This window comes from Macaca fascicularis, chromosome 1, assembly GCF_037993035.2.
Source record: "Macaca fascicularis isolate 582-1 chromosome 1, T2T-MFA8v1.1".
Taxonomy (NCBI): domain Eukaryota; kingdom Metazoa; phylum Chordata; class Mammalia; order Primates; family Cercopithecidae; genus Macaca; species Macaca fascicularis.
In genome coordinates this window covers 195,632,000-195,656,775 of record NC_088375.1, presented here as the reverse complement: position 1 = coordinate 195,656,775, position 24,776 = coordinate 195,632,000, and the positions used below count along the sequence as shown (strand labels likewise).

General features: G+C 41.5%; 1 protein-coding gene across 36 annotated transcripts in view; it reads left to right on the top strand.

Annotated features, from left to right (window-relative positions):
- Nucleotides 1-24,776, top strand: part of LOC101867430 (microtubule actin crosslinking factor 1) — a 386,272-nt gene that overhangs the window by 148,022 nt on the left and 213,474 nt on the right. For 18 of the 36 annotated variants that reach the window (XM_065534034.1, XM_065534021.1, XM_074011527.1 and 15 more), the window contains exon 1: nt 17,106-18,348. In XM_065534034.1, the coding sequence (XP_065390106.1) occupies nt 17,326-18,348 (1,023 nt within the window). In that variant the 5' untranslated portion in view covers nt 17,106-17,325. Of the gene's footprint in view, nt 1-201; nt 298-2,647; nt 2,726-5,979; nt 6,073-17,105; nt 18,349-24,776 lie in introns of those variants that run through there. The other 18 variants (XM_074011478.1, XM_074011506.1, XM_074011487.1 and 15 more) reach the window with 2 other exon arrangements.

Here is a 24,776-nt window from a genome sequence, read left to right as displayed (position 1 = left end):
AGATGTGTTTCATCATAAGAAGTGTTCAGTGTAACCATCTGCTCTGATTTTGATTTAGTTTTATGTCTTTTTCAGAGGTGGGAGGGTATTTTCATATTTGTTTTTCCTTTTTTTTAAAATGTTGCATTCATTTCCTTTCCATCTTTTTGTTGTGAATTTCTTGTTCCTCTGTTGTGTCTTTGCCTTGGTTGGTGGCCAAAGGAGCCAGCAGGGCTGAAGACCCTCCGTCTGGTGAGCATGCCCTCCTGGCGCCATACAAACAACGAGGAGCAGGAGGAGGAAGATGATGATGATGTAGTAGGTCCTCCTGGGGATGCCAGCATCCCAGCTGGCACTGCAGGGCCATCAGAGAGTCTGAGGTTCTCAAGGTCTCCAAGTAGTTCAGTTTTACCATTTGCCACCTTCTCATTTCACCTGGGAATTTGGGTCCCAAAGAAAGTAGTTAAAACTAATTGTGCCTTTTGTCACTGTTAGATGCTTGTGGACTGGGAATTGTTTTTCTTAGCTGAGAAGGGTTGGCACAAAAAGAATAATGGTTTTTGGAGGTGTCAAGTTCCCTTCTGACCTGGAGATCCATAGGTTTCTGGTGGCCTTGCTGTGTTTTCTGAGTCCAGAGTGCAGAATTGTGGAAAATTTAGTTGACAGCATGACAATTAATTGCTCACAGCTCCACAGTCCAGACTAACTGGTACTCTCCACCTCTCTGGCCTCTGGGTTCTCATCATACACCCTGTCATTTGTTTTCAAAACATCCTGTTTGCAAACTCACTGCATGGAGATACTCTGGCTTTGCTCAATAATATCTAGTTGCTATAGAGGACAGAGATTTAACTTGCATGTTCTTAGGGTATTTATTTTTGGTGAGGGGTACATATGAGTAAAGATTAGGGTATAAGAGGAGTACATTCTGCCTGCAGGCCCTAAATTATAGGCCAAAATCTTTTTCCAGAAACAAGAATTAGGCAATATCCTCATTCTCTGTCCTCTTAAAATCATTTTTAAAATACCTTTTGTCTCCCTTCTCATTGCCTTAGAATCTTCCATTTTATAGGCACTATCATCTTCTAGCCATATTCACAATTAGTTTAGCTGAAATGACTGAGAAAAGGTTCTTACTAAAAAGATTGTTCTTAAACCTTTGACTGAAGAAGTGATCCTGTGCGCAGAGGGGCCTTGACATCTCTGTGTACAGATCCTCCTGTTGGAGAAGGGTTGCTTCGAAGTGGTGGAGAGTGCCCAGAAGATGCTTCCATCTTTCTCTCTCCGTGTTTAGGCTACTTTTTGCCCATTTTAATTTGGAGCAATGTTTTTCTCTGTGTAGACACCCGCAGCAGAGCTACCTTATATTTTATCAGCCTTTAATTAGTGCCAATTTGACACTTACAAAAAAGTGGATATAACATAGTGAGAGTGATATTTCAGTCCAAATTTTAGTAAAATAAAAGCAACATTAGAAATTAAGCAGAAGAAAATGTTCTAGGGGTAGATACCCTTTCTGCGATACTTAGTAGGCAAAGAGACTGCATTCACTTTCTGACTGGTAATAGTTGAGCCTTGGACAGGGTACCAGAGACACTGGATAGAGATGGGCTTCTCTCCAATGGGTTGTATGACATCTGGGATTGAGTGACTGGCATAACTTTCTCAGGAGTAATTATGTTGACAGCCCTACACTATCAAAGTTTTGTTTGCTCTGGGTATTTCATGCTGAGGTAAAGGGTGCCCTTCAGTGACAGCTATGTTCCTGGGAAACTGGTTACTTCCTAATTTTTGCCTCCCATTTTGGATTTTTTCACTTGTTTCTTGAGCATATGTAACTTCTCATTTCCTATGGTTAAAAATCAGCTATCTGGTTTTTTTTTTTTTTTTTTTTTTTTTTTGAGGTAGAGTCTCACTCCATCTCCCAGGCTGGAGTACAGTACATGATCTTGGCTCACTGCAACTTCGACCTCCTGGGTTTAAGCGATTCTTGTGCTTCAGCCTCCCAGGTAGCTGGGATTACAGGCATGTGCCACCATGCCTGGCTAATTTTTGAGGAGCCAATGAAGAGATGGGGTTTCACCACGTTGGCCAGGCTTGTCTCGAACTCCTGGGCTCAAGCAGTCCTCTTGCCTCAGCCTCCCAAAGTGTTGGGATTATAGGTGTGAGCCACTGCACTTGGCCAAAAATTGGCTATCTTGAGCTCCTTTTGCCATGTTTGTAATAAGGCTGACTCCATCTACTACTGTGCAATATGTAATTAGGACTTTCCACCCTTTCTCTACGATAGCATTTAACTGTGATTTTAGGAGCCATAGAGCCAAAGTCTGTTCCCATTAACCTCACATCCAGAATCGAGTTCTGCCACATGTGACTGCAGATGAACCTGAACAGAAGCTGTGGCATTGATTCAGCATTAGTGGTCAAACAGTATTCTGTGTTTGTGAGATGCGTAGTGGTACACAAGGCATGTTGGGGACCTCAGAGAGCCTGGTCGAAACACGTACGGGCCTGGTCTTAGGGGGTGCTTTATGTAATGCTCCCACGCCTGGCTTCTACTGTGAGGAATTCTTGTGTGGTCCTTTAGTCCTTGAAATAAAAGAGAAAGGGTCTGTATGGTTAAATTGTGTAGCCAGAATTAACATCCCTTTTGTTTGTTTGTTTGCAGCCCCGGGAGAAGGGCAGGATGCGTTTTCATAGGCTGCAGAATGTGCAGATTGCCCTGGACTTCCTAAAGCAGCGACAGGTAAGACCATCACTTGCCTTACCCATTCTTCCAGGCTGTGTTGGCATTGGGGCCCTATTTAGAGATGTTTTTAGTGCCCCTTGTAAGCTCTCAGTAAATGCTAAATCTGATTGACCCAGTTCTGAGTCTTAACTTGCTAGCAAGCAATTGTATTCTGGTTAGAGAAATCAATCAGTACTCCTTACACAGAATTTGTGACCTCCTTGAGAGGAAGAATGTTCACAGAGAAGAACATGATGATAAAGATGGAATTTTGTGGACCCACTTTAGGTGGGGGTCAAAATGAAGATGAAAAATAAACTAGAAAAGAGATGGAAAAGAGGTGTAGCATCCAGGAAGAGAGAGGACCAAATTGGTATATCACGGTGAAAATGAGATAAGGGGGTGGTGTGGATTGTTGAATGCCACATCAGATCTGAGAAAAAGTCTAAGTTGTTAAGCATTGATAACTTAAGTGAGCAGTTTAATACAGGAGAAAGATATTTAGAGTATAGTAGACCTAGATATATGAAGGGAGAAATAAGTTTTTCCTTCCCTAGATGAGGAAGACAACAACCCATTTTTAGACATAGGAAGAGGAGCCAATGAAGAGAGTAAGATTGAAAATGAGCATGAGGAGGAGTATTAGTAGTCACAGAACGTTTCACCGAGAAGATACCTTAACATTATACTAGTCCAGTTTCTTCTTATAGATAAAGAGACTGAGACCCGGACAGGTAAATGACCTGCCTCAAATTACAAGTCAGAGCAAAGCTGGGACTTTAACTCAGGCCTTCTGACATGCAGTTTAGTGCACCTTCCACTATCCATGCTGCTTCCTACACAGCACCTTTCCTCCTTTGCTTCCTAACTGAGGGAACCAAATCCAGGGATTGATGGATGAGAAGCAGAGCACAACTGGTGTGGCCATCTTTGAAAAAGAAAAGAAAAACATCTCTTCTTCTTCTTCTGAGAGACAAGGAGAATGACAGAGGGAGGGGTGAAGATACAGAGACGGTTTGTGGTAGAAAGATGATGGATGAGGGAGTCAAAGAGTTCATCTGCTTAGAGTGAGCCGTATGGAAAATATTTGGGATATCTAGGGTTGCCAAGCAACAACAGGGTCAACATGACATTAAATGGTATGCATATTTTTGGAGTCAGTTCATTTTTGTCACTCTTATCAGTAATTCTCATTAACTTAGAAAATTCTCTGTTTGCTCTCATAACAATTTACTTCTGATATAACATTTCTTACTTTCTTGTTGTTTCTCTGTTTGCTCCAATGCATTGTAGGCTCTGTGAGGACGGGGAATAAGATCTTAACATTTTACCTTCATCTATCATAATGAATGGTCCTCAATTGGCACTTAATAAATATTTGCTGAAATAAATTGATAAATGAAAGGTGGTAGGAGAAGTGGAGGTTGCTGAAATGTTTAGGGTACTGGGAGAAAGCAGCATTGAAATGCCTGTGTGTGGAGCTAGAGGAAAAGGGTGGGGGCCTTACTGGGCAGAGTTTATGAGAAGAATTGATTAGCTGGAAGTCTAAATCAGGACAAAAAGTGACTTTGGTTACTATGATAGAATGAAAACGTGGCCAAGTAAGAACATTGGATTCAAAGAAGGGCAGGGAGATTACTAGAGCAGTTCTTGGTAATGGGAAAGTCCAAGATGTAGCTGTGCAGATGGCCAAGGTAGGGAAAAATAAAAGTCATCAGAATTCAAAAGGCAGGCAATTTGTGCAGATAGGGTAACATTTGGGACATCAATATAAATGCTAAATTTCCAGGAAAGGTGGTAGATGATGAGGCAGGAAAAGAGAATAGGTGCTAGGTACTGAGGTCATTGAGAAAAAGGTTAGCAGAGATTAGAAGGTGGTTTGGCCAAAGTTTGTAGACTTCACAATGAAAGGGGAAAGCTGACAGAGGTAGGACTGAGGAATGTGGACTTGGCTGGTACTGGTAACCCACCAACTGTCAACTGTTGGTGACTAGGAAAACTGAATTCTTGGGGAAGGGACAGGTTTTCCCACTTCCACGCCACTCCCACCTTATAGAAGAGGAGACCAAGATACAGAAAAGGGAAAGAACTTGCCCAGATGAATGTCATTGTAAGGGAGAAATGAGGCTTCCATTTGATAAGGTCACTAGGGTCCTTTTGAGACACACAAGTTTCAGTTCAATAGAAGAGATAAAGGGAGGACAGCTGAAGGAGACTGTGTCGCAGGACTCTGAGGGTATGATAGAGGAGGCTAACAGAGGTGAAGTAGAAGTAGGGTGGTTTGCCCAGGACACTCCCAGTTTTAAAGTTCCACATCCCAGGAAATTCCTCAGTTCCCAGCACACTGGGGCAGTAAGTCAGCCTGGGGAGAGGGTGTGTCAGGGCACATTGTGTTGCGGGGATGAGATTTTAGGAGTAAAGCAGGTGCTGCGGGAGGCATGGCAGTATGGATATCTGTGACAAAGATGGGATAATGGAGGTGAGAGCAGGCCAAAGACTGGTGAGAGAAGAGAGGCATCTCTCTTTTCTGTCTTTCTCTCTCAGAACCTTTAAAAAAAAAAAAGGCAAAAAAGAAAGAGAAATCTTGGACCTGATGGCAATAAAAAAGTGACCCACAATACCTTGTGCTTGTGAGGTTGCTTTTCTGGTGAGAATGCAAAATGGCATAGCCACGCTGATGACTTCTTTTAAAGCTAATCATATATCATATAACCCAGCAATCCCACTCCTAGGAATATACCCTAAAGAAATTACTATGCTCACACAAAAACCTGCACATGAATATTCATAATTGCCAAAAACTAGAAATAGTTCACATACCCTTCAATGGATGAATGGGTGAACAAAGAGTAGCATATCTCTATAATGGAATACTACTCAGCGATCAAAAGGAGCAAACTGTTGATTCATGCAACAACTTGGATAGGGATCTCAAGGGCATTATGCTGAGAGAAATAAAAAGTCTGTTTCAAAATGTTGCATGCCGCACTCTGGAAAAAGCAAAACAAGGGATCAGGATCAGATCAGTGGTTGTCAGGAATTAGGGGTGAGAGTTGGGTTTAACTACAAGGAGGGGGCCAGCACAAGGGACCTTTTTGGGGTGATGAAAGTGTTTTGTGGTGGTTGTTCCATGAATCTATACATGTGTTAAAACTCATAGAACTATACACCAAGAAAGAAATCAGTTTAACTATAAATTAATAATGAAATGATGCAAAAATTTAATCAAAACAAAAAGTCCTCTCTGAGTCTTGCTTTTGTTTCTTTTTCAGGTGAAACTAGTGAATATTCGCAATGATGACATCACAGATGGCAACCCCAAGTTGACCCTAGGTCTGATCTGGACCATTATTTTGCATTTCCAGGTAGGGTATGTGAAGTTTGGGATTCCTACTGCTTGATTTGGACATGGCCTAGAAAGTTGCACTGCCTTGCACAGACAGCATTGAGCCTTCCTTCTCTCTATATGGCAGTGAACAAAGGTGGATGGGAGTTGGAAAGGAAAATTAAGATTGGTCTGGAGACAAGCTGTTGTATCGTAAACCCAGAACTTCCTAATTATTTGCTTAATGAAATGGAGGGATTTTTTTTTTACCCATTTGTGGTTTGGCCCTGTCCTCAGCAGTCTGATTATTAGAGGTCTGTTTTTGCTCAGCTGAATCAAAATGAGGCTCTTGAAGGACTCAGAATATGAGGGTTGAGAAAAGCTGTTGGTGTTGATGCTTTAGAAGGGTGAAGTGAAGGTTCATAATCCTGCTCTAATGCAGACTTTTCCTCATCTCATAACCTTTAAACAAGCCCTGTTAATTATAATACTTTAGTATCTGGGTTTGTATATGCTGGCAAGCACAACCTTGCAGCGGCCATCACACCCAAGAGCATCTTGAATGTTCACATGGTCACATGGCCTTCCTCTTCCTAAGAAGGCAAATCCTTTTTAGATCTGAATTACTCTTGGAAAAGTACAGCCCTATTTTTATAAAAAGGCTGTTCTTTTACATCCCTTTTAGGTCAACCAAACAAAGCTATTTCTCAGATAGCTCTCTGATACCCAGTTGCTGCACATGAGGCTGATGGATTAGAGGGAGCATTTCTTCAGCTAGTGGGAAGAGAAGGCAGGGTCTGACTCCAGGGATGAAGCCAACGTGACATCCTAGCTGGGGAGTTGGCGCTACCTGCTGGTTAAAGATAGAACAACAGGTGTCCCTGAATTCCTGAGAGAAAAAGCTGAGTGCTTAGCTTGTTTCCTGAAGCTCTAGTTTGGAACCAATGCTGGCAGTCACCAGCATGGATAGGGCTAGGATTGTGTGGTGGTAACATGTATTTTTGTGGAACCACAGAGTATCCTCAGGCAAGCTTTGGGCATGGGGATAACCAGGAACATGAACTTGGCAGGTGTGCCTTGGCAGAATGGGAAACTTTGTTGAGCTTTCATGGAGGACTACAGTTATCCCTTTGGAACTCTTCTGAACAGAGGAGCTTTTAGAGAAATTTGTTTGTTTTTTGGCCACAAACCTGCCCTCACTGTGAGTGCCCAATGTTAGTCTCATAGATGTGAGGTAAGGAGAATTTATTCACTGTCTCTATTCACCCCAACTACTACAACTAAATTAATTTCTTCTTCTTTTTTTTTTTTTGACGGAGTTTCACTCTTCTTGCCCAGGCTGTAGTACAATGATGTGTTCTTGGCTCGCTGCAACCTCCACCGCCCAGGTTCAAGTGATTCTCCTGCCTCAGCCTCCCAAGTAGCTGGGATTACAGGCACCTGCCAACACGCCCAGCTAATTTATGCGTTTTTAGTAGAGATGGAGTTTCACCATGTTGGCCAGGCTGGTCTCGAACTCCTGACCTCAGGTGATCCACCTGCCTTGGTCTCCCAAAGTGCTAGGATTACAGGCGTGAGCCACTGCACCAGGCCATAACAAATATTTAAATAGAAAAAAACATTTTGTTTTGCTCTTGTTGCCCAGGCTGGAGTGCAATGGCACAGTCTCCATTCACTGCAACCTCCGCTTCCTGGGTTCAAGCGATTCTCCTGCCTCAGTCTTCCGAGTAGCTGGGATTACAGGCATGCGCCACTACACCCGGCTAATTTTGTATTTTTAGTAGAGACGGGGTTTCTCCATGTTGGTCAGGCTAGTCTTAAACTCCCGACCTCAGGTGATCCACCCGCCTCAGCCTCCCAAAGTGCTGGAATTACAGGCATGGCGCCCGGCCAGAAAAAACATTTCTTTGAAGCATTTAAAAATTTTATTTCTTTCTATTTATTAGTTTTCAGAATAATTAGTTGGTTCCCTAAGATTCTCCAAAGGTGACCAATAATAGTTTCTTTGTTCACCATCATTTTTTTAAATATCACTGTGACTCACAGATTTTTAAACAGACTTAATGTTGTTCCAATCAAATACAGTTACTCTTCTTCTTAATAAAATCAAATAGCTCCATCTTTGGCTGGAAAGAGGCTTTCACGTTGACTCTGAGTCCTTTGGCATGACCACAGTGGTCTTTGATAATTTCCTTTATTTCTTGTGTGATGAGGTGTTCCAGACTCTTTTTTTATATTTTCTGTCCCAGGCCTGAAATTCTCAATTTCTCCTAGGAACTGGTTCTTTATTTATTGACCACAGTCTGAATGCTCCTAGGTTGCCCATTATTTCTTTCTTTCTTTCCTTTTTTTTTTTTTTTTTTTTTTTTTTTGAGGCAGAGTTTTGCTCTTGTTGCCCAGGCTGGAGTGCAATGATGCCATCTTGGCTTACCAAAACCTCCACCTTCTGGGTTCAAGCGATTCTCCTGCCTCAGCCTCCCAAGTAGCTGGGATTACAGGCGTGTGCCACCACGCTCAGCTAATTTTTTTATTATTGGTAGAGACGGGGTTTCACCATGTTAGCCAGGCTGGTCTCAAACTCCTGACCTCAGGTGATCCACCTGCCTTGGCTTCTCGAAGTGCTTGGATTACAGGCGTGAGCCACCATGCCCGGCCGGTTGCCTATTATTTCTAGGCTTTTTCTATGAACAGAGCTAGGCAATACTTGTATTATCTCTAAACAACAACAATAACAAGAAACCAACCAAACAAACAAAAAAAGCCCATGAATTTGTGCTGATATTTCGAATTCAAATTTAGGATTGCAGGGTTTTATTTAACTTATTTGACTTTCTATTTCTATCTTTTTTTTTCTTATACTGAAAATCTTGATCTTAACAGTACTGTTGTTACCTACTCTTTTCCTACACACACAGAGATCTGTAAAGTCATATGTATTACTTGTAATATATTTGAATCCAAGTAACAATGTGAATGTTATTGTTAGCAGTATGATTACTTAGAATTTTATTATTGCATTGCAGTTCTTTTTGTCCTTAGTGTATATTTTCTAAGGACATGCAAATAATTATATTTTATTTCATTTATTATTTTGAAAAAGTAGATGGGGGTCTCACTATATTGCCCAGGCTAATCTTGAATTCCTGGGCTCAAGTCATCCTCCTGCCTCAGCCTCCTAAAGTGCTGGAATTATAGGCATGAGCCACTGGGCCCAGCCACAAATTACTATATTTTAAAGTCACTTGAAATAATTTCTTTCTGTTGTTGTTAAGCCACAAATTCAATACACAATTAAGGTTCATTTGTTTTTATTTGCTTTCAGTTCTGGGGGGTTGCTTTTTTCCTTTCAATTTTACCTTACATTATGTAGATCATTTACATTGTTCCAAAGGGAAATTTTAAAAAGTTAAATACAAATTGTGTTCAGAGAAGTCTAGCTTCCATCTCTGCTCCCTCCATTCTGTATCTTCCTTTTCTCAGTAGTTAGCTAAATGTTTTAAAACACCTTTTTGGTTATAATTTCTATTGTTTGTTTATTTTAGGAAAATGCTCTCATTAAAAACAACTTTACTGAGGTGTAACTTATATACCATCAAATCAACTTATTTTCCTTGTGTAATTTAATGATTTTTATGAGTTGTACAACCATCACCATAATCTAGTTTGGGGACATTTTCATCATCCAAATAAGATCCTTCTTGTTCATTTACAGTTATTGCCCATTTTCATCACCAGCCTCAGGCAGCTGCTAACTTATTTTCTATCTTAGTAGATTCACCTATTCTGGACATTTCATATAAATGGAATCCTATGATAGATGGTCTTTTGTATCTGGCTTTTTTCACTTAGCATAATATTTTTTGGTTCATCCATGTTGTGGCACATACCAGTACTTCATTCTTTTTTATTGCTGAATATTCTGTTGTATGGATATGTCATGTATTTTGTTTAAATATTAAGTCAGTTGATAAACATTTGAGTGGTTTTCACTTTTTCACTATTATAAAGTTGATATGTATTCATACCATACCAATCTATGTGGGTTTATGTTTTCATTTCTCTTGTGTATACATGTATATACCTAGGAATGGGATTTCTTGATTGTACAGTAAGCATGTTTAACTTTTTTTTTTTTTTTTTTTTTTTTTTTTGAGACGGAGTCTCGCTCTGTCACCCAGGCTGGAGTGCAGTGGCCGGATCTCAGCTCACTGCAAGCTCCGCCTCCCGGGTTCACGCCATTCTCCTGCCTCAGCCTCCCGAGTAGCTGGGACTACAGGCGCCCGCCACCTCGCCCGGCTAGTTTTTTGTATTTTTTAGTAGAGACAGAGTTTCACCGTGTTAACCAGGATGGTCTCGATCTCCCGACCTCGTGATCCGCCCGTCTCAGCCTCCCAAAGTGCTGGGATTACAGGCTTGAGCCACCGCGCCCGGCCGCATGTTTAACTTTTAAAGAAACTGCCAAATTGTCTTCCAAAATGGTGTATCATTTTACATTCCTACCAGCAATGTATGTGGTTTCCTGTGTCTTCACATCCTCACCAGTATTTATTGTCTGTTTTAGATTATAGCCATCACAGTGAGTGTGAAATTGTATCTCTTTGTGGTTTTAGTTTGCAGGAAAATGTATTATTTAATTGAATTCCACAAACATTGACTGGGAATCAGTTATGAGCAAGGTCTTAGGTAGGGTCTACAGAAGATACACGGCTGAGTGCAGTGGCTCACACCTGTAATCCCAGCACTTCGGGAGGCCTAGGTGGGCAGATCACTTGAGGTCAGGAGTTCAAGATCAGCCTGGCCAACATGGTGAAACCCCATCTCTACTAAAAATACAAAAATTAGCCAGGTATGGTGGCACACGCCTGTAGTCCCACCTACTCAGGAGGCTGCAAAACATGAGAATCACTTGAACCCGGGAGGTGCAGGCTGCAGTGAGCCGAGATTGTGCCACTGTACTCCAGCCTGGGCTACACGAGACTCCATCTCAAAAAAAAAAAAAAAAAGTCTACTACAGAAGATACAAAATTGAACTATATATGGACTATCTAGTTGAACCTTTATTATTTAGGAGAGTGGGAACAGACATACCATAAAATAACTTGACAGAGGTTTAGAGAATGAGAGAGGTATGGGTTAGGATGATGGGACACAGTATGAACTCAACAGTGGGCAGCAGTTACCAGTAACAACTTATTATATTTATTAATTGACTTTATAATTTCCAGGGCTTTTGACAGAGTCCACTGTTCTTTTTCCTGTTACCAATTTTACAGAAAGGTAATAGCAGCTTTGGCCTAGTCTGTCTTCTGCATGCATATTGGCTACCTGCTTTTCTCTGTTATTTCAGCACAGCCAAATGCCTATTTATTTGTCTTCTTGTAGGTGGGAGCACTACTCCCAGAATATTTTCTCAGTTTTAACTATGAATTCCTTTTCTTTGCCGTCCTGAGGGCTTGGTTTTTGCCTATATTAGCTAAGTGTTCCGATGTGTGGGGAAAGGGTCTCTGCTTGTAAAGCTTTTGATTGACTGATGAAGGATCATGTGGAGTGCCCCCACCCCACACCCCCAGGCTTGTCTTGCATCAGATTTGGCATGGTATGTCTCTTGCTAGTTTATCTGTCATTGTAGTTTTCTAGTCTTTTGTAATTGAACATCTATTGGCTGTTCTCACCAAGAACATGTGCTATGTAAAGCCAAATGGAAATTAATAGTAGAACTGCTACATGTTAGGGAATCAACAACATTGTTATTACGGTCCGTCTCTGTTACTGGTGTTAATGAAGTAGAATAATGATGTACATGTAGACATGGGTGGTAGTTTTCACCTCACGGGAATATTCAGTTGAAGGAGAAGGGAGAGGCTGGATCCAGATTAAAGATTTGCAACTGCTGATGAGGCTGGTAATATCAATAACTTAATGCAGAGGTTTATGGTTTCTAAAATGCTTTAACACATTTTTTTTAATGTGCTAAATGGTAGAGGTTCTTTTTAATTTTAATTTGAGTTTTTAGTTTTGAAAATCTCAAATACTCGGAAGAGTATATAACAGATCCTTATGTGTGTAACTAGTTGCCTTCAGAATTTAACAGGTGTTAATTTTGTTGTATTTGCTTCAGGTTTTTTTTCTCTCTTCCTCTTTAAAGCAATAAAACATCTCAGATACATTCAACTTTCTTGCCCTCTCTGCTCCCCAGGTAAATATTATCCTGAAGTTGATGTGTATCATTCCCATACATGCTTTTGTACATTTACAGCAGATGAGGTATTCATAAACAATATGTACTGTTGCTTGTATGTCTTTATATTTGACACACATAGTATCTTTGGTATGTCCTTTTTTCCCCTTTTTTCTTTTTTTTCTTTTTTGAGACGGAGTCTCACTCTGTCACCCAGGCTGGAGTGCAGTGGTGTGATCTCAGCTCACTGCAAGCTCCACCTCCCGAGTTCATGCCATTCTCCTGCCTCAGTCTCCCAAGTAGCTGGGACTACAGGCGCCCGCCACTTGCCTGGCTAATTTTTTATATTTTCAGTAGAGATGGGGTTTCACCGTGTTAGCCAGGGATCTTCTGACCTCGTGATCCACCTGCCTTGGCCTCCCAAAGTGCTGGGATTACAGGTGTGAGCCACTGTGCCTGGCCTTCCCCTTTTTTCTTAAACTTTGTTTTTGAAGTTTATCTGTATTAATAAAGGGAGACCTGATTTGTTCTTATTTTTTTTTTTTCTTGAGACAAAATTTTTCTGTTGTTGTCCAGGCTGGAGTGCAGTGGCATGATCTCAGCTCACTGCAACATCTGCCTGCCAGGTTCAGGTGATTCTCCTGCCTTAGGCTCCTGAGTAGCTGGGATTACAGGCATGTGCCACCACACCCAGCTAATTTTTGTATTTTTAGTAGAGACAGGGTTTTGCCATTTTGGCCAGGCTGGTCTGAAACTCCTGACGTCAGGTGATCCACCTGCCTTGGTCTCCCAAAGTGCTGTGATTACAGGCATGAGCCCCCGTGCCCAGCCTGATTTGTTCATTTTAACTAATTTAATGTAATGTAAGTGGTGACCCCTGTAGCTGTGTAACACATCTATTATTTGTAATATATTATTTAATTGTGTGAATAAAACATTCATTGCCACAGCGAACATCTGTGCATATGCATCCTTGTGCATATAGCAAAGAGGGTTTTGGGATTGATAACTGGACTGAAATTGCTAGGTTACATACTTTCCTTCAATTTGCGTATATTTTGCCGAATTGATCTAAAAGGTACTGTATGACTTACAGTATTGTATTGGGTAACGCTTACTACTATTTGACATATTACATGTTTACTTGTTTATTTGCTGCCTGGATGCCCATTGTAAGCTTAACAATGGCAGGGATTTTTGTCTCTTTTGTTCTTTTCTTTGCCTGGCATAGAATAGGCAGTCAGTAAATGTTTATTAAGTGAATGGATTATTTCATGGATTTGATCTTCTCAAAGCTTTGGAGTAGGTAGACCAGATAAATAGGCTGTAATGCCTGTTTTCTTATGCCCCTTTCTCAGATAAGGAAACTGAAACACAGAGACCAACTGACTTTTTTGGGTTACACACCCAGATATGATTTCTCGTCTTTTGGCTTTGTCCAAGCTTGTTTTAAGGTATGTGTTAAGATTTATAGTTCATCTAAAAGATACTATAAATTCTTTGTACTCAGAATCTGACAAAACTAGTTTTCCAACCCTCAAATATTTGTTAAATACTAGTGTATGCCTGGCATTTTGAAATTTTCAAAAAACAGGGAGGTCTTAGCTGGCTAGACTTGAGGTTTACATTTTTGTGCACTTCATGGCACTTGGTGCTTGGCATATAGTTGAGGCACCGCTTGTGTTTGTGGAATGAATGAGTTCTTTTGCTTTGGAGTCTTTCACTCTGGCTGTCTCTGTGGGAGACCTGTGGGCAGTAAAGAGTTATCTAGAAAATGCCAAAGGAGAAGGCATAAAGAATGTATAGGCCTCAAAGTGTGCTTTCCTAGAAGGCAGCGGGTCTTGTGTTAAGAGACCAGGGTAGAAGAGAAAAGGTCTTGGGGAAAGTTCTTGTAACCAGAGTTAACTTAGTTGAAAATATATCTAATACACATACTGAAAACTATAGTTTAGCCTATCTTAAATGTACTATGAACACTTATATTAGCTTACCATTGAGCATTTGGCCAAAATCATGTAACACAAAGCCTGTTTCATAGTAAAGTGTTGACTAGCTCATGTAATTTATTGAATGCTGTACTGAAAGTGAAAAACAGAATGGTTCTATGAGTACTTGAAGTACAGTTTCTACTGAATGCATATGGATTTCTCTCACCATTGGAAAGTCGAAAAATAAATTGGACCATTTTAAGTCAGGGACCATCTATATCTTAGGATCTCCCTGGGGGCTGGGGATGTCTTACAACTTTTAGCTCCTATAATAAATTGGAAGAAAAGAAATTTAGTGTAGGTCAAGTACTGAGCCAAGTACTTTATGGACATTATCTCATTAACTTTGTCTACAATCCCATTAAGTAGGTTGTAGTATGCACATTTTACAAGTAAGGAAACTGAACCATCTAATAAACTAGTTAAGTTACTTAGCTTTTGAGCTGGAAAGTTGAACCTAGATCCACCTTACTGAAATCTCTGCTCCTTTCCTAGACCAGTTTTTCTCTGGAGCGGAAGGAAAGGAAGGTCTGATTGGTCTGACATATGCAGAAATTAAAAAAAAAAAAGACTCACAGAAGTAAATTCTCAGAGAAACTCTACAGCAGTAGTAGTCATATTAAACAGCTATCTCTCTTGCCCCTAAGTTGATCAGTTTCAGGATTTTGGTTTGCTTGTACATCATTCATAAAATTCAAGTGCAGCTTAAAGTTTCCATAGTTCCAGGTTTGTTCACTGGAGGAGTGAAGGCCTGGTACCTGCCTAGAGAACTTCATATTGTAATGTCAGATTCTTTGTTAATTAAATGATTTGCAGTAGCCTGAGTTTCTTTCCCATGCTGTCTTCGCTTATTTCTTGCTATAGTTTGTGATGGCCATAAGATGGTGCTGCAGTTTTGAAGTCAGCCTTAAGGATAAGGCTTAGGGGAGGAACACCTACTGCAGTTGTGAGGCAGATGGGACATCAGGAGGGTCTTAGAAGGGATTGTGTAAAAGCTGTTGCTTTAGGGCTTCTTGTTGCTTTCCTTTTGTGGTCTTTTTTTTTTTTTTTTTTTAAAAGGTCTCCAGGAAAGATAGTTAAGGCTATGCTAGTGTAAGTCTGGATGGCTTGCATGGAACCAGGCAGGCTGCTGCTTTCTGCTGTGTGGCCTGGATCCTTTTGGTGTAGAATAAATAACTGCAATAGGAAAGAAACACGTATATAATTTTATTCTCCATTCACAGCCCTTTGGATTGTAGTCTTTTCCCATATAGCAGACACTATAATAAAAAAAATTGGGGTGGAGGAATGTTCACTGATATCATAAGGTGATTTTTGAATCCAACTTTTACAATCTGAAATTCAGACTTCCTGCCCTACTGCAATGGGAGTAAAAACCACCTGAGCCTCTTTTTAGCAGCTTCTTCTCTTACTCCCAAATGGCAACAAGTGTTATCTCTTTGATTGAGCTCTTGGTCCATGCAGTCTAATTACCAATTCAGAACAGTGGGAGAACTTCTTATTTTACACAACTGGCAACTGAGTACAGATTTCCACTCCTGCAGTAGTTAGAAGAGAGTAGTTGGGGTTGAAATTAAAAGTCTTAAAGTTAACAGAAGTTCATGTTCTGACTTTGTCACTTACTAGCTGTGTAACCTTGGGCTATTAATCAACTTTCTTAAACCTTAGTTTCTTTTTTCTTTTTTGGAGACAGTCTTGCTCTGTTGGCCAGGCTGGAGTGCAGTGATATGTGATCTTGGCTCACTGCAACCTCCACCTCCCGATTCAAGCAATTCTCATGCCTCAGCCTCCTGAATAGCTGGGACTAAGGGCGCACGCCCCTGTGCCCAGCTAATTTTTTGTATTTTAGTAGAGATGGAGTTTCACCATGTTGCCTAGGCTGGTCTTAAACTCCTGAGCTCAGGCAATCCGCCTGCCTTGGCCTTCTAGAGTGCTAGGATTATAGGCGTGAGCCACTGTGCCTGGCCAAACCTCAGTTTCTTTACCCATAAAATATAAAATAATAGTTTTGACCTCATATAGTGACTATAAGAATTAAATGAGAAAGTCCATGTAAATAACTTTGCACAGTGCTTGGCACACAGCAAGTGCAAAAAATATGTTAGATATTACCAGTGGCAGCATCAATAATTACTATTGAACATTTATGTCAAATATTGTTCATCAGAGACCCTGTTCATCTGTTGTATTTAGAAGTGGTATTCTTTTTACCAAGCACTCATATACTATACTCAAAACCAACTTCCAGATTTTCCTGGCTGTGTCATTGGCTGGCAGACTTAACAGATCTTTCTTTTCTTTTATAGGAAAAAGGAGGGAAATAAATGCTCCAGAAGGCTAGATCTTTAAAGTGTGTGTTCCTTTTCTTAACTGTAAGAAGGCGGCTCTGGTTTCTTCAGGTTATAATTTGATGAAAATAATTTTATTATTTTCTGACCTGAAAAAATTCAGAATATGTATATCTGCTTGATATTTTCTTTTGGGCATCTTGGTGCAACACTTCAAATCTATTTCATTTTGTAGTTTGGGAGCCATAATTGCAGCTTCACCAGCCTTGGTTCTTCTTGGCCTGGCCCTTCCCTTCCCTTGCTGGTTAGTACCAGCTAAGCTGGTTTGCTTTTTCCCTCTTTGATACTATTCTCCTCTTCCTTCTTCCACGTTACCTTCTGCCACGGCCTCTCTTCTTTTTCCCTCGCTTTTCAATTTACTCTTACATTTTCCCTCCTCCTCCTGGCCCTGCCTAGTTTCCCCTCCCCTGGTTTCTAGCTCCTTTTTGCTTTCTGTTTGTGTTACTGAGGGCAGTGCTCCAATTACCTCATATTTGGAGAGAGGAAGCTGCAGCCAATCCGGTTTCTGTCTGCTTTTAGGTCAAGTGATTTCTGAACTGCAGTGAGATGCTTTGAATTTGTCTTGTTGCAGCTCTGAGCCTGTAAGATGGCTGTCTGAATCGGCAGCGGCTGGAAGAGACAGAGAGAGGCGGGGAGGGAGGGAGAAAGAATTGGAGGGATTGCCGGCATAGTGCATGTTTTTAAATGTACGTTGAATCCGATGAAGCCAAGGTTGGGATTTCTGTGGGATCCCAGGACTGGCTTAGCTGCGTTTTTGCTGAGATTAGGAGAGGAAGGAAATGGGAAATTCACTGGGCTGTTTTAAGGAGCCAAAAGAGTCAATAGCTGTTCCTGAGAAGGCTCCCATATCTCCTAAGAAAAGGGTTCGGTTCAAAAGGAGGTGGAGAGGGAAGAAAATCCCTACTCCAGAGGCATCTCACCAGGAAGAAACCTCGGAAGGAACTGAAGTCATTGAAGAGACTGAAACCCTAACGAAGTTAACAGTGAGTCTCCAAAAGGAAGACGGAGTGGGAGGGGTAAAACATACCCCCCCAGATATTTTGCTGCCTAGGGACTCAGCCCCCAACTCGCAGGTAGTCGATCAGGGGATGATAGTACAGGTAAAGGAGAGATTCCAAGGGGAGGTCCAGACTGCCCACCTTTTGTTAGAGAATGAGTCATCAGTTGCTGGAGGGGTCTGGGATTCCCTGGAAGAGGGGATGACTGTCATTGCTCACCTGCTTGATAACCCAGCAGAAAGGAACTGTGAGAAGTCAGTGAGCCAACTGGTGGAATTTCCTAGGACAGCATCCTGCAGCAGCAGGGCTGTGCTGCTGCCTTTGCAAGGAGAGACTGCAGTGGAGAAAGGAAATATTCAGCTTGGGTTTCGGAGCTATGCTTCGCTTAGGACAGACTGCCCCACTGATACAGGAAATCAAGAACAATTTTCAGAGGGCTGGAGTGCGGAGGAAGGAACCAAGAGTGTTTCAGATGCCCCTCAGACAGGTTCCTGGATTGCAGAATGTTCTGTTTCTTCATCACTACTGGACAAGCCTGGAGGCCAAAGATGCACGGAGCCTTCCCATGTGGGTCGAGTGCCCCTCCAGGATTCCAGACTGCTTACTTCTCAGAGTGATTTGTCTATCAGCGGCGTGACTGTGAGCATTTTGCCCTCCTCCTCTGGCTATGGCAGTGATGGGCCGCACATACACGGGATCCAGCCTAAAGATACAGAACCTGAAAAGAGCTCTACTTCCTTCTCAGAAGAGGATGGCACTCTTTCTCTGGAGGCAAGCCACACCCTATCATGGGGTCTGGAAGAGGTAGGTGGGCATGTTCAAGAGAGAATCAAACTGCTGTTTGGAATCTTGGCCCTCAAACATATTAAAGCTGAGTGTAGTGAGCAGTGAGGATGTTGGTGCCTCTCAAACTCACCCCCATGTGAGTTAGTGTCTGCTAGAGCTCAGCAAGCAGAATCTATTTAGGTCTGCCCCTTGATACTTGAAACCAAGACTTGTCTCTGGGGAATCCCTGATTCTGGGTAGCCAAGCGGCATAATTGCTCAAGCTGTCTGGTGGGATTGTCTCTCGAGGTGCAATGCTAGATAGTACTTACTCTCAGGCAGGTCTGTTTACCAGCTTCCCTGCTACGAGAAGTTGTAGTGTAGCACAAGGGACGATGGGGAAGGGCCTACCTGAATCTCTGGAATAAATCTCTGGAATGAATGTGGAAGGGGTCAGGCAGCTATTGTCAGTGTATTTGCTCTTCCCCACAGGAGAGTGATGTTCTTACTAGAGCTGATGCAATCCCGTCCCCATGGGGAAATTTCTGACGGCAACCCTCATTCAGTATTTGTATAGGTGGAGAGGGCTCATCCTTCTTTGGTTCCTGATTCCAGGATTAGAGGAGAGGGACAGAGTTATCTGGGGATTAGTCGAGAGAGAGAGAGGGAGGTTAGGGCAATTTGAAGGTTTAAGGCTAGAAAAGTTTTTTTGTGTGTGATTGGACGTATTTAGGGCTTTAATGTGATTTTGTTTTGAGGAATATATTGCATGGATGGTGCTGCTGCTGGTGGTGGTAATGGCAGTTGCTGTGAATGTTTTAAAGGTCAAGGAGCAAGTGAGAATTCAGAGATCTGAACACTGAGATAAGGACTCAGCAATACCATGGGTAGCACAGCATCTGGTATGTAGGCGTGTGATTGTGTAGGTGATCAAAGTTATAATTCACCAATGGCTAAAGAACTTTTACTGGCATGTTGGCCTCTGCAGCAGAAGAAATAAAAACATTAGGACCTCAAAGTGCAAAAGGTATAAAATGAGGTAGGGCACTTTCCTTGCCTAGATGTGGGCCACTGATACTGTACAGGGGCTCTGATGTTTGCAGAGCAGGGGTATGGTCCACCTACTGGTGCCCTGCTTATCACTAGCAGCATGAGGCTGAGGATAGATACAAATTCTAAGCTAATCTGTGCCTAAAATTTCCTCTTTGGGGATAAATTTTCCCCACAGACAGCCTCATCTTAATGCCCTCTGTTATTAGAGTTTGGAGACTCCCAACAGTTCGAAGAAAAAGTGGCCATTGAAAAATGTCTATTTTATGGATGGGCAAGAGGTTTCTTGGGCCTCATATAAAAATGGGTATGTGTGTGGGGGAATGTGATAGTTGTGTTATGGTAGGAAGGACGGCAGTGAAACTACTGGGATATGGGGTACATGAATGTATTAAGTTATTCTCGCATTGCTATAAAGAAATAACCTGAGGCTGGGTAATTTACAAAAGTAAAGAGGTTTAATTGGTATACGGTTCTGCAGGCTGTACAGAAAGCATGATGCTGGCATCTGCTCAGCTTCTGAAGAGGCCTCAGGAAACTTACAATCTTGGTGGAAGGCAAAGGGGCAGTAGGCATGTCACTTGGCTAGAGCAGGAACGTGAGGTTGTGGACGGGATGTGCCACACACTTTTAAATGACCAAATCTCACGAAAACCCACCTACCCTCACGAGAACAGCACCAAGGGGATGTTGCTAAACCATTCATGAGAAATCCACTTTCATGATTCATGATCCAGTCATCTCCCACCAGGCCCCACTCCCAATATTAGGGATTACAATTCAACATGAGATTTGGTAGGGACACAGATTGAAACCATATCAATGAGTATTTGGGTTTCATCAGATAAAAAAGAATGTCAAAGTAAACTTTTATCTTGTGAATGTTGGAACAGATAGAGTAGTTGGGGGTAAAACCAACTGTGGAACTGATTGTTGTACAACTGGCATTAAAATTGAAATTGTGTAGTCATCATAACATTATAGGACACATGCTTGTAACTGAGTGTGAGATTTTCAGAAATTTGGCATGTAAAGTGAACTCCTAGTAAAATCAATCCTAGATAATGGACCGTAGATAGCAATGGCACCTTTGGGGCTGGATCTCCACACTGGCAAGGGAATGTTCTGCATGAGTCTCTGAAGAATCTTAAAGAAAAGATTGGTAGGAGAAACCTTTGGACCATGATCTGTAGTGTGACCGTATTGGCAGCAGTATGATTCCTTTGCTGTTCAGTATGATTCAAATTGGCATGTGGCATTTTCTGGGTAGCCAACCTCTCCATCTATTCCTTCTACCTTTTCACTGCAGACACAGTTATACTACTTACATATAGCCAAGGCTGAAAAACTAAGTGACCGAGTCTCAGCTCAGACACCTGGCATATTTCCAGGTTTTGTGTCCATCGTGTGATACAGGGACCACAGACTCACCATCCTATATGACAGATAAGTAACTTCTCAGTGTGACATTCCTTCAGAATGAAAGTCCTTAAGGCCAAGAGGCCACAACTCTCACTAGTCTCTGAAGGAACTGTCTTCAGGGAGCTGCTCCCCTCCCTAACAGGCTGTTCACAAGCTTGAGGACAGTAGCAGCCAGAGAGACAGAGAGGGCAACGCATACTGAAACCGATAGGCAGGGCAAGAGCATCTCTGCTGAAAGTGGGAGCACTGGGAGGGCACGGGTCAGAAGAGCAGCTGCTGCTGTTCACACACCAACTCCTGTCTAAACAGGAGACAGCTGGCAGTCCAATTGAATTGTTTTTTGCTTGTTTTTTTGGTGGTTGTTTTGTTTTTAATATGTCAGAGTAGTAACTCTCCTCAGAAAATAATTTGAGTTCCAACCAGTTTCTCTCTTCTGTTCATGGCTTGTTGATGAGAGTGAGACCAGGCTATGGATAGACATAAACTTCACCGTGGGTTTTGTTGCTTTTTAGGATGGAGAGAAATGGGAACTGATTCTGCTTCTTGCTAGTGTGGGGTTTAGATAGTAGAATATATATGATCTGCTTTTCCATTCACCTAGTATAGTTAATACTTCTTTTGTCAAGAAATAGTTAACACAGAAGCAAGATGACAAGGGTCAGCTGACAAATATGTTTTCAGAATGATAAGTAGACTAGGATTTGGAGCTGGATGGGAACAGGCTAATAGCAATCACTCTTTGATGTCAGACAAAGACCTTCTTCTCTGGCCCATTTCTTCTCTCAGGACTCCCTATTCCCAACTGCTTTCATTATCCATACTACTAATACCTGGCTTATTTCAACAAGGAACATTTTTGAAAATCCCTTCCTCCTCCCCATCATGGCTTCTGCTGCCAAGCTCCTGCCCACACTGTTAGCGAATCCCGTTTAACGAAGAATTTGCCTCTATACCAATGTCCTTTTTTTTTTTTTTTTTTTTTTTGACACGGAGTCTGACTGTCGCTGAGGATGGAGTTCAGTGGTGCAATCTCGGCTCACTGCAACCTCTGCCTCCTGGGTTCCAGCTATTCTCCTGCCTCAGCCTCCCGAGTAACTGGGATTACAGGCGCCCACCACCACGCCTGGCTATATACCAGTATTCTTGCCACAACCCTTTGAGTCTCTACAATTTTAGGTGAATAGTCAGATAACACTGGGGCCTAGAAATGATAAGAAAGAGATTGGTTGGTGTATTATCTTCTGGGCTCAGCCTTTTCAGTTTACAAGTATCCCTCTCCCAGTTTTCCTTTTTAATTATAGGGAGCGTTGTGTTACTAATACTGGCTTTGTACTGAAAGAAGAAAGCAAAATTAACCAGATGACACCATTGGGGGAATGTAGAAGGTAAAGTTACAGTTAGAGCTTTAAGAAAGGATTTTGTTTCTTTTTCAAAAAATTTTACTTAATTAAAAATGTTACTAAAGAATCGTTATTTTTTAGGTGTAACAATAGTGTTGTGGTTATGTTTAAAAAAAGGCCTTTTAGAGATACATACAGAAATGTTTTTAGAGAAATATAGGAGATTTACTTCATCATAATAGGGGAAGGGTGAAGTGGGTGGAATGTAGATGAAACAGGATTAGCTATGAGTTGATAATGGTTGAAACTGGGTAATGGGTACATAGGGGCTAATTATACTATTCTGTCTCTTTTTGTATATATATGAAAATTTCCATTTCAAATAGAAAGTTAACAAAATTGTATAAAAAGAAAATGAAAGTTAAAAATAAAATTGTATAAAAATAAAATGGAAAGTTAGGCCAAAATAAGTTGTATAAAAATAAAAAGGTAATAATACTGGCAAAATTATGATATAATGCAAATACAGTTGGCTCTCTGCATTGTGGGTTCTGCATCTGTGGATTCAACCCATGATGGATGGAAAATATTCTGAAGAAAAACATTGCATCTGTAATGAACATGTACAGACTTCATTATTCCCTAAACAAGATAACAACTATTTACTAACATTTGCATTGTATTAGGAATTATAAGTAATCTAGAGATTATTTAAAGGGTCTGGGAGGATGTACATACGTTGTACTACCCCATTTTGTATCTGGGACTTGAGCATTTGTGAATACTACCCCATTTTGTATCTGGGACTTGAGCATTTGTGGATTTTAGTATCTGCAGATTTTGGTATCTGAGGAAGGTCCTAGAACCAATTCTCCATGGATGACTGCTGAAAAGGGGTTACTGTCCTATAGATGAAGTGATTAAGAGCATGGAGCCAGATTGGCTAGGTTTGAATCCCAATTCTACAACTTACTAGCAGTATAACTTGGAACAGGTTACTTAACTTCTCTGTGCCACAATTTCCTTATATGTAAATGGAAGATAAGAATAGTACATACTTGGTAGGGTTGTTGTGAGAATAATATGAATTAATACAAGTAATCACAATAAATGCTAGTTAACATTATTACTTAAAAGAACAAGAAAACGAATGAGAAAAAGACAAACACCCTTGCAGAAAAATAGGGGAAAGTCCAGGGTTAAGCAATTCACAAAAAAAGGAAATCCAAATGCCTCATATACATAAGAAGACTCCTTCTTACTAATAAGGATATAAAGATCAAACAACAACAAGATACCATATCTCTCTCTCTCTCTCTCTCTGTGTGTGTGTGTGTGTGTCTCTCTCTCTCTCTCTCTATAGATATATATATGTATTTTTTTTTTTTTTTTTTTTGTGAGACGGAGTCTCGCTCTGTCACCCAGGCTGGAGTGCAGTGGTGCGATCTCTGCTCACTGCAAGCTCCACCTCCCAGGTTCACGCCATTCTCCCGCCTCAGCCTCCCGAGTAGCTGGGATTACAGGCGCCCGCCACCATGGCCGGCTAATTTTGTTTTTGTGTTTTTAGTACAGACAGGGTTTCACTGTGTTAGCCAGGATGGTCTCGATCTCTTGACCTCGTGATCCGCCCACCTCTGCCTCCCAAAGTGCTGGGTTTACAGGCATGAGCCACTGCACCTGGCCCCATATATTTTTTTAAAGAGATGAGGTCTCAGGTATGTTGTCCAGGCTAAAGAGCAGTGGCCATTCACAGGCACCATCATAGCGCACTGTAGCCTTGAACTCCTGGACTCAAGCTTGTAGCTGGGACTGCAAGCATACACCCATCAGATTGGCAGAAGATAACAACTCTGAAAATACCAAGTGTAGGCGAGGATGTAGAGTGATGGGAAAACCTCTTCATAGCACTTGAGTGGAAGTATAATTTGGTACTGTTCTTTAGAGAGTAGTTTGACAATATTTTGTAGAGTTGAAAAATGTCCATATTCTATTACCTAGGGTTTCCATTCTAATTATATTCCCTAGTGAGACCTCCAGGATGTGAATACTGAAAGGAGCACTCCCTTTTATAACTCTCATATTGGTAATAAACACCTTCTTTCTCTCTATTCCTCACCAACATAGCTGCCATTAGATCCCTCTAGCTGGGCATTTGTAGAACCACTGCATTGTACCTTCATCTGCTTCTTCTTCTTCTCCTTTTTTTTTTTTTTTTGAGAAAGAATCTTGCTCTGACACCCAGGCTGGAGAGCAATGGTGCAATCATAGCTCACTGGAACCTTGACATCTCGGGCTTAAATGATCCTCCTGCCTCAACTTCCCAAGTAGCTGGGACTACAGGGGAGTACAACGACACCCAGCTAATTTTTAAATTTTTTGTAGAGACAGGGTCTCACAGTGGTTCCCAGGCTCATCTTGAACTCCTGGATTCAAGTGATCCTCTTGCCTAGGCCTCCCAATGCGGTGGGATTACAGGAGTGAGCCACTGCACCCAGCCTTCATTTGCTTCTTGAAAGTTTTCAAGGTCTGATGCTTTATCTTTAGTGGGTGATGAGGTCAGCTAGAAACTTGAGGACATAATAATCAAGTACCTACTTGCTCAGAACAACTGTCCTATCCACTGCGAGACTTACAAAGTCTAAACTCCTCAGCTGGG